This window comes from Poecilia formosa, unplaced genomic scaffold, assembly GCF_000485575.1.
Source record: "Poecilia formosa unplaced genomic scaffold, Poecilia_formosa-5.1.2 Scaffold170, whole genome shotgun sequence".
NCBI lineage: Eukaryota > Metazoa > Chordata > Actinopteri > Cyprinodontiformes > Poeciliidae > Poecilia > Poecilia formosa.
In genome coordinates, this window is record NW_006800109.1 from 110,485 (window position 1) to 124,856 (window position 14,372).

The 14,372-nt window shown below is 38.9% G+C and overlaps 2 protein-coding genes across 3 annotated transcripts; both read left to right on the forward strand.

Moving 5' to 3' along the window:
• Positions 1-510: 510 nt before the first annotated feature.
• Positions 511-2,289, forward strand: dnaaf19 (dynein axonemal assembly factor 19). The gene is made up of 3 exons (XM_007564963.2): positions 511-799; positions 1,305-1,452; positions 1,966-2,289. Exons 2-3 carry the CDS (start codon positions 1,313-1,315, stop codon positions 2,066-2,068), a joined length of 243 nt encoding a protein of 80 aa, XP_007565025.1. The 5' UTR covers positions 511-799; positions 1,305-1,312; the 3' UTR covers positions 2,069-2,289.
• A 100-nt stretch (positions 2,290-2,389) lies between these two features.
• On the forward strand, positions 2,390-12,876 carry abi3a (ABI family, member 3a). Of its 2 annotated transcripts, XM_016677972.1 has the most exons (12): positions 2,390-3,285; positions 3,826-3,998; positions 4,826-4,996; positions 6,703-6,879; positions 8,473-8,531; positions 8,639-8,692; positions 9,594-9,970; positions 10,967-11,101; positions 11,307-11,441; positions 12,027-12,182; positions 12,342-12,470; positions 12,554-12,876. In XM_016677972.1, the coding sequence occupies exons 2-12, from the start codon at positions 3,867-3,869 to the stop codon at positions 12,715-12,717; spliced, it is 1,689 nt and encodes a 562-aa protein (XP_016533458.1). In that variant the 5' UTR covers positions 2,390-3,285; positions 3,826-3,866; the 3' UTR covers positions 12,718-12,876. The 2 variants fall into 2 exon arrangements, with proteins under 2 accessions (XP_016533458.1, XP_007565028.1); XM_007564966.2 differs by lacking the exons at positions 11,307-11,441; positions 12,027-12,182.
• The last annotated feature ends 1,496 nt before the right edge of the window (positions 12,877-14,372 follow it).

Sequence of the window (14,372 nt, forward strand, 5' to 3'; positions counted from 1 at the left end):
GGAGAGAGGAGACTAACTAAAAACACATCTGTGCCAGATGTCCTGCTAAAGTCCAGATGGAAATCAATATCTGATGATAATTGTTCAACAATGATTTCAGCTTGCATGTTCTCTCTGCACAGGGATGGTTATGGTCCAGATATTCTGGTTTCCTCTTTCCACTGTAAAACATCCAGGTTGGGTTAACCACTGGTTTAATGTTGACCCTCAAGCAAAATTCAGTGTCTCCGATTCCATCTGAGATGTAAACAAAATCTGACCATCTTTTAAAAAAAATACTTAATTTTAATAATAAATACAAACATTGAACATGACAATGATGCATGTAAAGTCTCCTCCACATATCAAACCACAGAAAATCAAAATCTGAGTGTTTTATTGAAGAAATTGAACGTTCTAAATTAATTTATAGAAGAATCAGGGTTTTCCCGCCAGTTCTTCGTGCTGTAGTTCTTTTCAACCACCAGATGGCAGCAAAGACCACAGCGGTAGAAAACAAGCGTCGCCATAGAGACGCTTTGTTGATTCCGAGCTTGAACTCAACTGAACACGGAAGAACTGCTCCAGGATTAGTTCACTGTTCTGTCAGAGGACGTATTTCATAACTTTTGACTCTGTGAACCGGTTTTGATTCATTCGACCCACTTCTGTGAACCGACAGGTACTGATTCGACTCAGTTCTGGTCAGATCAGTTAAAACCTGATCCATGATTTTTAGCTTGCACAGGCGTACTGACATCCTGTTAAGTTGGGAATTTGACCGACGTGCGTCTCTCTTCTCTTGAGTGCGTTTTTCAAGGTAAGTTTTCATTTTCCAATCCTTTTCGTATTGATTCACTTCTTTCACGTCTGTAAATATTAAGTTAGAAAATTGTTATAACAAAATAAAAGGCTTGAAAACATCATTTCAGGTGATATTAATAATTTTTTCGAGTCACTAAACTAATAGATATCCTAATTCATTGGTTAATGGTTGTACGTAACAAATGAACAAGCAATTACAATATATGTGAGCTGTGATATAATACATGCTGTTTATTGTTTCTATATTTCCATTTATACTGTTTTGCATTATGACTTCTTGATGTAAACTTGAATAAGTGTTGATTTAATAACAGGTAATTGATTGATTGATCTTATCATTTATGAACTTCACTGTAATAGATAAAATAATAAACAGACTAATGTAATTTTTATTTAATTTTTAATTCCTGTTACATTTACAGGTAATAGTTAGGCAGCTTTAAAGCATCATAAATAGTAAATGTGGTCATCCATCCGCTGAACTTTCTTGTGTTGTCCAGGTGTAGTGATGTCACAGCGGGACATCATCGATTTTTCTGCGCTGGAGAAGGAGCTCAAGGCGGCGGTGGAGTCTGAGAGAAAATACCAGCGGGAAAACCAAGCGAAGCTGAGGGCCGTGAGCCAGGGAGTGGATTACGATCAGTTCAGGTGGATCGCCAGGAAGTTTAAGGCCTGGTAGAGAAGATCCAGGAGGGTCTGGGGTGGGATATCAGCGGGAATATGAAGAGTTCTTGATTTCTTAAAGATTCATGGGTCAGTTTACTCTCCTGGAAGCTTGATGGATGCCTGGAAGAATTCCTGGAATCACTTCCTAAATCGTATCCAAGAGTTTTCTACAGAGTTCAGTGAGCTTCAAGAGTCTTTAAAACATCCCAGTGTTCCATAATATAACATGACATTTATTTAAATGAAGGGATCTATCTAAAATACTCCAGGAGGTAAGAAAAACATTTACATTTCTATTGAGGGCTCCTTGGAATGCTTTATGAGAATATATGAGAAAGTTCCATGTTGTCCTGGAATTTTTACAGTCATAAACAGGATAATTGTCCAAATATTTATTGGATGAGTTCCAGGTAGCTCCTCCTGGATCTTCCCAGCTGTAATAATCTATACATTTTTGACGTTTCCAGGTTAATGATGTGTGTTTCTTTCCCTCAGAGGTCTGGTACTGACCTCTCACCTGAAGCCTCTGGACAAGAAGGACAGAGACGGAGGTCCACGGAAACAACCATGGAACCCTGTAGCTCCGGGAAACACGTGATGGACCATCACTCCAGGCAGGATGGTCCAGTCTCCATCCAGTACAAACTCTGTGGTGTGATCCTGCTGTTTGTTCTTCTAGGTTTATGAAAAGTTTAGCTTCAGGTGTTTTATTTTAAAACATTGATTTGATTTTTATTTGTTTATTAAACACCAAGAACTCCAGATATAAGCTAACAGTTTCTCCTTGAATGTTTCTAATAAACTTCTCATTTTAAAATCTCTGCAGTTTTCCAGGCGTTTTTTATTTTTTATTTTTCAGAGGTTCTTCTGAATATTTCTTCAACCAGGCAGAGTAAGCCAGTAGGGGGCACTGCAGCAGTCACTTCCGGTGTTTGGTATAACTCAGTGATTAAAGTAACTTTAGTTTAACTCTAAGGCTCTCAGAACAGCTGAGAAAGTCGGGTGTTGGGAATCTCTGAGGGCATTTGGGTAACTGAAGTGATTCTGGTGTTGCTTAGGATGTAAGAGAAGCTAAGTGGGTTAAGATGCCTCTGAGAGGCCTTTGGGTATCTCTCAGGGGTTCAGGTATCTGAAGGAGACTCAGGGTATCTCTTTGAGGAGTTCAGGTGTCTCCAAGGTGGGTCTCTCAGACAGGTATCTCTGAAGGGGTTTTGGTGTCTTTGAGGACGATTCAGGGGTGTTGGGTATCTCTCCAGTTTGTTCAGGTAATTCAGAGAAAGTTTCAGGTAATTTGGGAGAGGGTGTTTCTCAAAAGGGTTTGTGTTTCAGGTATTTTTTAGGGAAGTTCGGGTTTCTTTTAGAGCGATTCAGTCTAACGGGACGGTTATACCTCCTTCATTTGACTAGGAGCATCTTTTAGCAAAGTGTAGGATATTTAAATGGGTTCATGTATCGCAAAACTAGACTTTAAATATCTCTGAGGGTGATTAGAGGAAGTGAATGGAAAGAAAATCTCCCTGATGCTTCTGATGACTCAATTTGTTTCTTTGAGTTGATGAGGAACAGGAAGTGGTTTAAACAGAGCAGGTTAACATCAAGCGCTAAAACGCAGGGAGGAGCACTCACTCTGACCGATTTCTGCAAGCTCATACTTGGTGCTTTGGGTTTTTGTGGTTGCTGTGAGGAGTGAGTGGTCTGTCTAACAGAGAGGATCTCTGGCTGCAGCAGTAGAGGAAACTTGGAGCTGCAAAGTGAAGTTTGTCAGAAACAGGAGGTTCTTCATCACTTCATCACTCTGTTTCTCTCTGGCTTCTGGTGAGTCTCTGATCAATTACAGCTTCATAAATAACTGTTGGAATGTAATATAGAAGATCTGGCAAAGAGCTACAACCCCCTTCTGGTTCTGTTGGACTCTGTAAAGATAATTGTATGTTAAGTGACGGCAGATGAGATTATTTCTGACAAATTTAACGTATTCTATTGGAAAGTTACTTGTATTTGTGTAAGAAGCCTACAGAACCCGGTTTTAAGCTCTTGAAGAGCTAAAGTAAGTCTTAAAATGAAGTAAATGAGGTGGGAGAGTGTTGCTGCATATAGACGGCAGACTAAGTCCTCAGATAGACTTCTGGGTGAAGTAGTTCCTGAATGTGGTCATATCAGCAGCTAGTGTTCCTCAAACAGAAACAGCCCTAACCCACACTGGTAACAGAGGCTGTCTAACAATCTGCTGGTTCTGCTGGTTCTCACCACTCTGAGGCTCCAAACCCAGCTGATGGTTCAGAACAAAGTCCAGTTTTCCAGCAACCACTGAGCTGTGGTTCTGAGTGGGTTCAGTCTGTCTCTGTCTTCCTGCAGATCAAACCAGTTGATTTCTGTGGACTATCGATTCTGGGATCATGAAGGACCAAAACTATAAGGACGAGGTGACCAAGATTCTGGAGGAAGCTCCAAGTGCCAGGAAAGCTCTGCAGGAAAACTATCAAAACCTGCTCAATGTGGCTGATTACTGCTACAACACCTACACCCAGGTTGGTACCGGTACTGCCACCATTAAAGCTCCAGAAAATCTAAATACCGCCTGCTGAAACCAACTGACCATAACCTCTCTGGTCATTTGTACAGCTGTTCTTTGGTTAGAAATTGTGTTAGAGACTCTGAGGACTATGAATATGTGCTTTTAGAGCAGATTTTCCTGAGCTTTCAAACATTGCAAATTGCATGTGTGATAATTTTGCTTAATGGCCATAATTCCAAAACATTTTAGAACCAAACTGAGGAATCATTTAAAATAATGCATGTTACCTTTAGATCCCAGTTCTTGATCTCGTATAAACTTTTATTTTTATTAATTTTTTTCTCTATTTTATATTACAATCACATTCTGTTAAAAAATTAGCATATTTTTATTATCACTGTATTATTTATAGAATTGTTTCAGTTTGTGTAGGTAATTATAGCAGCAATATCTTTCATGATAAGTGTCTCAAATGATTATGCCCAGAGTTCAGTTTATTATTGGATTTTTCTTTGGTTGTATGATTTTTGTGTTCTAAGCTAGGCTAACTCATCTCTTAGTTTTGAGCATTGACAAACAAAGCTAACACTTTTATTTTTAGTCTTTGTGTCAAGCTAGGCTAACTGTTTTCTTTCCTTCCAGTCTTTGTGTTAATGTAGGCTAATTGTTTTTTAGTTTTCAGTCTTTGTGTTAAGCTGGTTTATTATTTTCCCTTTCCTTTCAGTCTTTGAACAAAGCTAAGCTCACTGTTTGATTTTTGTCATTGTTCTAAGTTGAGCTAACTGTTGTTTTTAGTTTTTGGGCTGAGCTAGACTAATACTTCTCTGGTGTTTCTAACAGTCAGGTGAAAACAGCAAGAAGGCATTGGAGGAAACTAAAAACTTCACCACCCAATCATTAGCCAGTGTTGCGTATCAGATCAGCACTCTGGCTAACAGTGTCCTAAGTCTGCTAGACGCTCAGACCAATCAGCTTCGCCAGATGGAGTCTTCCATAAATCTGATTGGTCAGGTGAGTATAAACCTCTCAATTAAAACACATTATATTTTTAATAGTCTGAGGGTGTTCATGGAATATTTTATCATGTTATTATTTTTGTTTAGTTTATAAAAGGTGTAGACTGGTAAATTAAACATATTTAGAGATATTCTTACAAATTACACATTTTGAAAATTTATTATACATTTACAGAAGAGATTATATATTTTTGTGAAATATTCTTTCTAAGTGCATCAGTAGAAGGATTCTGTTCCTCCGGTTGGACTGATATGAGGTTGGAATGAGGTTCAGGGTCCTCCCAGTCATGAGGCTGTTTACAGGGACAGCCTGAGCAACCAGGGTCTGAATGGATGGATGGATGAATGGAGCCTCTGTTTGCTGCTTCCTTATTGTTTTCTGATCTGCTCAAAGCTCTGCAGTGATTTAAGGAGCTGTCCAGAAGCATCCATGATCTAGACCAAGATCACTCTGTGAATGATGGTGTTAAACATCAGGGGGTGCTTTGGAAAGAAGATCAGTGAATGGGGAAAAAAACCCTCTGAAGATGTTTTCTTCTCAGATGTTCACATAAATCTAATCATTTTCTTTTTGTTGTCCTGAGATTTTGGTCTACAACACCCAGCTGGATAATTCTGATGAATGTTTATCTTAAACTGAAAGTTAGTCTTTTGTTCAGACTCTTAGCAAAATATCTTCCTGACTGGTTACAACATCTTCACTCTTCTCTAACTTCTTTTTTATGACCTTTTTTTATGACCTTTTTAAAGAAAAATCTGAAAAATGTATTGCCCTTCTGTCATTAGTTCATGTTAGAAACCATCATTACACATAACCTTTGCCATAAGCTGAGGCCTAACCCTGAGGTTAGGTCACAAGGTTGCCCAACAGATAAGTTTCAAGGTAGCTACCCTGGTTAGCTTACTCTAGTCTTTGTATCAATGTTCCTGTGATCTAATTCAGAGAATGGTTGTTAGTGTGAACCTCCCACCCTTACCATGAGACAAATTTGACATCTGACACCTAACATGGGACGAAGCCCTGGATCTAGCCACTTCCTGGATCACTGGAGTGCTTCCCGTTGGGTTAGTGGTGACTCTTTGCCTCAGTTGGAAGAGAACCTGGGGACATCTGGATTCACTAATTCATCCAGTATTGAGAAATGGATCATGACTAAAGAACTAATACGAGCACATGGGTTGACCTGGGATGAGCTTCTGCTTTAGGGTAACTGGGTTGTGCCTCATAAGGGGTTGAGATCCATCAGTTGGGGGTCCTTGGAGTACAACTCCTCTGCATTAACATGAGTCACTTAAGGTGACTCATTTTGTGAAATGAGTTTCCCTTCTGACCTGGGAAAACCTTGGCAAGTCTGGGTTCCCTTCCAGGACCGCTAACCTCCAGGATCCTCCATGATCTTGACTGGGATGGACAAATGGGTTGTCATTAATTGTCTGACAATGTACCAGCTGATCGAAGGGAAGGTGTCTTTTGCTGTGACCTCTTTTGTTGTGACTGCTTCCTTAAAATGAAGGTGAGACTAAACTTCCTGATGAAGTTTGATCACTTCAGCTTTTCAAAGTCGTGTCTGCGTTTAGTCAAACTTTGAAGGGAAAGTTCAATAGTACCAGAAGAAACTCCTCTCCAGAGTTAAGACTGACCCTCTCTAGTCATGGTTGTAGTTCAGAATATTTAGACAGTCTCTAATTGCTTTTCCACAGACCATTGAAATGCATAAAGAGAAAGTTGCACGGAGGGAAATAGGTGCCTTCACGGCAGTCAGACGAGTTCCTCGCAACCATAAGATCATCCCTCCAACTGCCACACAGCCCCGCCCATCGTACAGCCGTCGACCAATCAACTACCAGCAGCTGGACGAGATCGGCCACGGCATGAAGGTAGCACTCACCTTCACAGTTTAATATTTTTGTTTGATCTTTGGCAGCTCTTCTAGAGGAGGTTAGCCTAAATCTTATTGTCTCGGATAATTTACTACAGGGCAAGAGGGTTAGTCCAGTTTAGGCTGGTTGATGGGAATCAGCATTCTGGTTATTAAAAGATACACAAACCAACATTTACACCCAAAAAGAAGTAGCTGAAAGCAGAAGTGAAGCATCGTTAGCTGCAAACGGCAAGCTAACAGGAAGTCTCTTCTGCACAGAACCACAGAAGCAGAATTAATGCTGCAAAAAAGTTCCCTTTTCAGACTTCAAATGAGACATCTCTGTACAGATTTATCTGTTTCCGTTCGAAAATTAACAAACACTGTCAAAACTACGCAGCAGCAAAACTGATACAGCTTAAACATCTCAGTAAAGATCCACTTGTCAGTTTTCTTCCAGTGGACCTGAGTAAAAACAGTTTTCACAAAAAAAAAAAAGCCAAGAAAAATTCATATCAGGTGAACAATATTTTCTCAAGGATATTCTCTGAAAGACCTGACCCAGGAACTTTGGTGGCTTTTCTTTCCATTTCAGTTCAGTTCCAAAAAGTTGAAACCAACCATTGACACTGCACCATAGTTATGTTACTATTTCTGAGCTATTTACCTTAACCTTAAAACTTTGCTGTGCCTAGTTCTAAGCCTCCCTCATCCTTTAAAGCTGCCAGAATTTTAAAAATAAAAGCAAACTGAGAAACAAGGATTCTCAATTTTAATCAAAGAAGAAAGAAACCAGCAAAAGAAGACATTACAAAATATTTTAAAACTCAAATTTTACTTTATTTTAAATATTCTTTAATTTTTCTTATAATGCAGTTTAACAGTTAAGATCAAAACTGAAATCTAAGCTTCTATATTTGATTCTGGGAGTGACACTGCAAAAACACAACATATTATCAATTCTTTTTCTCTTCCTTTTAGTGCAAACATTTTATTACACTTGAAATAAGACAAAACTAGTAACTTTTCAGAAAGATATTGTGGCTTTTTAAAGGCAATAATTCCTTAATATTGATGAAATAATACTAGTTCAGCTGACCAATTATAATGAGTTTTAAAGATTGATCAATTTTCTCTGCAGTTCACAGCAAAAAAAGACAAAGCTCTTAACTAAAATGCCCATCACACGCGCACACGCGCGCACACACACACACACACACACACACACACACACACACACACACACACACATGCACGGTTGTGTATCTTCATGAGGACTCAATAAATCCCCCTGCTTTGTGAGGACACCAACGTAGACTCTAACTAACTCTGATTAATTTAGCAGAAAAACACACTCAGACAGCCCTGTTAGCACCAACATCCACCTCTACACAGTGTCTGTCCCTGTGATGTCCCCGGGGCTTTGGGCCTGAATGTCCCGCTGGACCTCACAGAAACAGGCAGACACACACACACATATACACACACCCTGAGCTGAGGCTCTTTGTTGGCCGTGGGAAAATGTTTGGAGAGACTAATTAGAGCTGCTGAAAGCTGAGGGCTCCATTCATGTTCACCCTGCTCTGTGTTTGCCCCCTCGTCCCTGCAGGTCTCTGGGAAACAGCCGGAGAAAACGGGAACGATCCGGAAACATGGAGCCTCCGTCAGGTCTGCTTCTCCTCCTTTGCTGAGCTTCTGTACTCAGCAGTTTCTTGTTTTCGCAGCAGAGACTCACACAGGAAGTCTGACTGCGGTTTCATGTGCGTCTGTTTCAGGTCCAACAAAGGTCCTGAGCCAGTTCAGTGCCCAGTGGCGCCCCCTGCTGGAGGGTAAGAGCTAAGTTCATGTCTCAGTCTGATGAGGTGTGCATAGCTGAGAAAATTGTTTCACTGAATTTTTCATTTCAATACAAATAAAACTCCTTTGGAATGTAAAATAAAATAAATATTTAGATCATACTGACTTTTCCAAAAAAAAATCTTATCTTTTGTTGATAATGCTGATTTTTCTTCAAATATAAAGATGATTGCAGGCAAGCTTTTTTTATTTGTTTCTAATAATTTAATTTTATTGTATAACTTTCTCACAGAAATTGCAGTCATATAATATAAAATAAAATGGCATACAAATATTTTAATAAAAACATGCTTCCCGAGTATCATAACCATTTTATCTGTCTTTACGTCTAAGACCAAAATTTAATTTCAACAAAAATTTGTTTTCCCCTCATATTTTTAAGATCTTCAACTAAAATTTAGATTCTTTGGGTTAGAAACTGAAAGATTATTTGAGGTCCATTAATTTTAGACATGTAGTAGACATCTACAATTTGGGATGAACAAAATCAATAAAGACAAACATGTTTTATTGAGTTATAAGAGTAAAATTGCCTTTAATATAAAGAAAGAAGTATGGACCAATCAGTGATCCTTGAGGTATTCCACAAGTTACATTTCATCGCCTTCCTGGCCCAAGTACACTTTTTTCCCAAACAATTTTTTTTATTTTTTTATTTTTTGCCAAAACAGAGATGGTGATTTTATTGACAAAATCATGTTAGACTAAATAAATAAATAAAAACTACTTATGCTGTTATTTTAGGAAGGTAATGATTCCTAAATACAGTCTTCCCTGATGTCAGTTTCCTTCTGGTAGCTATTAAACAATCAATCAATCAGCCATAAATTTTCATCTGACTATTTATTTAATCAACATTATTCTCCCTCTCAGGTCCAGCTTTGGGAAACCTGTAGCTCCGCCCACCATCCCCACCATTGGCCAGGCTCCACCTGACTGTGACATCCTCACCAGTTTGCTGGATGAAGCTCCTCTTCCTCCTCCTCTCCCTGACGAGGCGTTGCCTCAGAGTGGGGATGCCATCTCCGGTCTGCCCCCTCCTCCTCCGCCTCCTGATTCCTCAGGACTGATGGTGGCTCCAACGGCTCCTCCTCCTCCGCCTCCTCCTCCTGGCTCCTCAGGGGTTGTGATCAATCAAAGCGCTCCACCTCCTCCTCCACCTCCTCCTCCTCCGCCTTCTTCTTCTGGGGTTGTGATCAATCACAGCGCTCCTGCTCCTCCTCCAATCGCACCGCTCACCCTAGAAACAGGTGATGAAATCAGAGTGTGTTCCCATGGCAAACTGAATTATCAAAGCCAAAATTTAAATATAAAAACAAGCCATATTACATCAAATAAACACAATAAGAATCTCTTGTATTTTATTTTTTATCAGACACCATGTTTTTTTTTTTTTTTTTTTTCTTCTGGCCATTTCTCCATTCCTGTTATAAGTTTTAGTCAAAATAATGTTTCCACAATGTTGGTCTTTTTTTATTATTTCACATTTTAAAATTAAATATTTAATTAGCTAGCTAAATATTTGAATTACAATGCAAATAGTTATCTCACAACTAAATCTTTTGTTTAGAAACCAAATATTTTACACTGAGCTAAATATTTAGTTAGCAAGCTAAACATTAAATCTCAAACTAAATAATTATCTCCAGACATAAAGATTTTCTTTTTTTTCTCTGCTCTTACAGTAGTTAGAGGCCTTTATATGTTTCAGTGTGAGGCCTAATGTCTTTGTGTTTCTAACAAAAGAGTGGTGCTGTGGGCTCTCTATCAGTTACCATAGCAACCAGTGGCTCACTCTAACAATTCAACACTTACTACTTACTACTACTATCGCTGATTTTACTTTAATTCACATTTATGTTTTATGTATTCTGTACTTTGACGCCCCCTGCAGGTTTAAAATATTGTTTTATTCAAATTAATTAAATCTCAAAATAATCAGGGTTTTGCATTGTACTCATGCCAATTCCAGTATTACAAGATATGAATGTAAATATTACTCTCAAGTAATTATGAAAAATAAATTATTCTAATCCTGATTTTATTAGGATTAAAAATCAGGATTAGATTTTTAATCTAATCCTAACTAAATCATAACTAAATTAATCAAAACATTAATTTAGTTATGTTTTTATGAAATAACTGAGCATCTTCATTTTACCTGAGCTGATTTTTGTCTTAAACAAAAAGAAGTCCTGGTCAGTGCGTGACATCACAATGACATCATCTCTATTGTCTTTCCTCAGTGGTGGAGGAGAACAGCCTGCCGCCTCCTTCCCCTCCACCACCCTCTGATAATAACGGCTTCCCACCATTACCCAATGATGGCTCAGATTTTCTGGCTCCGCCCCCACCACCTCCCCCTCCCCAGGAAGGAGACGGTAATGCCTTTTTTTAGTTGTATCAATTTTAAAAAAAGAAGTGCCCTTTATTAACAGTAATCAGACAGGAAGTGGGGGGAAGACATTCAGCAAAGGCCCCAAAGTGGGGAATCAAACCCCCGACTCATCATTCCTCAGTTGTTTCACTTCCTGCTTCTTCTCTGCTGCTTGTTTGCAGTTTTACTTCTTCTGTGGTGTTTTTCAGTGACCCTCACATCTCGGAGGAGTCGCCGCCGCCGCTCGCCTCCAACCACTCGCTCTGTCTCTCTGAGGGTCCGCTCAGGCCCCGCCTCTCGCTGCCGCTACACTCGCTCTCTCTTCTTGCCTGCAGTCCAGTCATGTAAGCTGCTGCAGCTGCTGTCGTCCAATGAGAACTCAGGAGAGGCTGACGATGGATCAATGATCAGTTTTATAGTTATAGTTCTCAACGGTGTTGAGTTATATTCCTGGAGTGACTGAAGTTGGAGAACATTTTAGGAAAACTTGCTGTGGCCCATCATGTGATCCATGTTCACCTTTTGGATGAGTAAGGAACCGTTACCATGGATGTTCAGATGTTTATGAATGGTCCAGGTACTGATTAAAACTTTAGATGTTGGTGAACAGTTCAGTTAGGTCAATTATCAATGAAGAGTTTAGAACAGCGTTCCCAAACTTTTTCTCCTGGGCCCCCCCAGTGGTTTCCAAACATTTTCTGGGCCCCCCCTATGGATTACAAATAGCTGTCTGGTTGAACGACGGGTGTGTGTGGGGGTGCGGGGGAAGAGGATTCTTAGAGAATGATGATGTTCATTCTTTATATTCAGAATGATGTTCAGATGTTGGTGAACAGTTCAGAATATCCATATGAACAGTTCTTGTCGGTTTCACGCCACATGTTGGCTCCTGGTTCTCTAAACTGACTCGGCTTCTCTCTGTCTGTCAGTCAGGATTCCCCCTCCTCCCCCCTACCCTCCACCTCATGCCCCCCCAGAGCCCACTGCCTCTTCATCCTCCTCTTCCTCTTCCCCCTTCCCCCTGCTCTCTCGCCCTTCCTCTGCCTTCCCTCGGCTCTGCTTACCTGCTCGTCTCGAACATCTGGGTAAGGAACTAGTAGTGGTACTGCTGTAGATGTAGCACAGCTACCTATAGAAGAGCATTGTGTAGCAGTGCTACTCATCTCTAAGTGTATAGTACAGATGTAGTGCACACAGATACGTAGCACAGCGCTGCTCTGTTGATGGTTCCTGTACTCTCATAGATCTTCAGATCTTAGCCCCACCCCCTCCTCTTCCATTGGATGATATTGGAGGTTTCGATGACATCATGCCGCCCCTTCCTCCTCCAGTGGACTATGACATCAATGCTCCCCCAGACTACCTGGAGAAAGGTACCACCACACGCCCCTCCATACTGCTGCACTATTAGAGTAAGATGCTACTTATAATGGTGCACTTCCTCTTTTTGTCCTAGTGGTGGCGCTGTATACTTACGAGGCCTCCAAGCCTGACGACCTCCCTCTAACTGAGGGGGACATCATCTACGTGATGCGTCGCCATGACGACGGCTGGTGTGAGGGCGTCTGTAATGGCCGGGAAGGCTTCTTCCCGGAGAACTACGTCCAGGCATGTGACTAGATGAAGCCACGCCCCTTTTCTGTTTGCTATGGAGATGTTTATTTTTTTGTTTTACTCATCAAAACAAGTTATAGAGATACATTATTATTCCATCTATAAGTAGGTAATTAATATTTGTCTGAGTGTAAATAACAGAAATAAAGTTTATCTGAAAAGCTCCCAGGTGGTTCTGTCTGTTTTGTCCTCTGACCATCAGAGGGCGCTGTTTCCTCTCTTTTCCGACAGCAAAATAATTACCATCAAAGGAAAAAAAAAAAGGTTTTTCAAAACCATGAGAAATTATGGTCCGAGTTCAGGATATATTTATATATATAACATTTAAATAAAATATACATTTCTTAATCATTGACTTTTAATCACAATTTTTTTTATCATAAAGTTTATTTTATTTATTAATTTTTTTTTACGATGGAGTATTAGGGCCAGGTTTAGAAAAAAATGTTAATTATGAGAATAAAGTCATATTACCAAAAATAAAGTCTTTTAATATTACATATCGCAAGAAAAAAGGTATATGAAAATAAATCCATAATATTATGAGAATAAAGTCATACAAGAGTAAGTCATAATAATACAAGAATAAAGTCATAATTACCAAAATAGTTAATAATAACACAACAATAATGTTGCATTACAAAAATGTTTGGTTTTTGAGTCACAATAATAAACTATTACTGTTATGTAATAGTTACTTACTATTATGAGAATAAAATCATAATAACATGAGAATAAAGTCATAAAAATACAAGAAAAAAGTCAAAATTAAGAAAAATTAACTTATATTACCAAAATGATGTCATCATATTTGTAGAATGAAGTAATAATTTTATAATCGTGCACAAATTAAAATGAGAAATGTTGAGCATATTGGAAGTTACACTTTAGTATCAGTTTTATAGATAGAATATATGTAATGTTTTAACATTTCAGCATCAAATTATTTTTAGGGACTTTCAAATGGTTGTTCAAAGCTTTGCTCTCATAAAAATGTCTTTATTTCTCATAATATTTTTTGACTTTCTTCTGGTATTTTTGTGTCTTTATTTTGCTAATATTCTGACTTTATTCTTATTTATTCGTAATTTTAAAAAATCTCTTAGTCTGGCCCTAACGTATTTCAATCAAAATACATTAAAAATAATATGTTAAACTGTGATTTTACATGCTTATCTTTCTGATTGACTGCCAGTCAAATTTATGAAGCTAGCACTGAAAAATGGAAAAGTTTCTGTCAAGACTTAAAGAATCCTGCTGCACCAAAACCTGGTCAACTAAAGCCAGAAGACAGGAGGCAACATTTATGCTAAACGAATGTAAAAATAATTGAATAGTGAATAAAAGTAAGAAGAAACATTCTAAAAGTTGATATTTCTTTACATATTTTGAGGCATTGTCTGTTGGTTTGCATTGGGATTCCCCGCTGAGAAGCTAACGCTGTTAGGAGGTAAAACTGTGACGTTTGATTGGACAACAGGAGGGATTGACATATTTAATGAGTAGGGATGTTCAGTCCCTTCATGCCAGCAGCTGTTTCACTCTGAGTGGTTTTTGTTTTTGATTTTCTAGTTTTCACCACAAAAATCTCAGATTTGCTCCTGAGAGGTGACTCAATCTGTTCCGCTGAATTCTATATAAATTCTGGTGAATTGCATAAA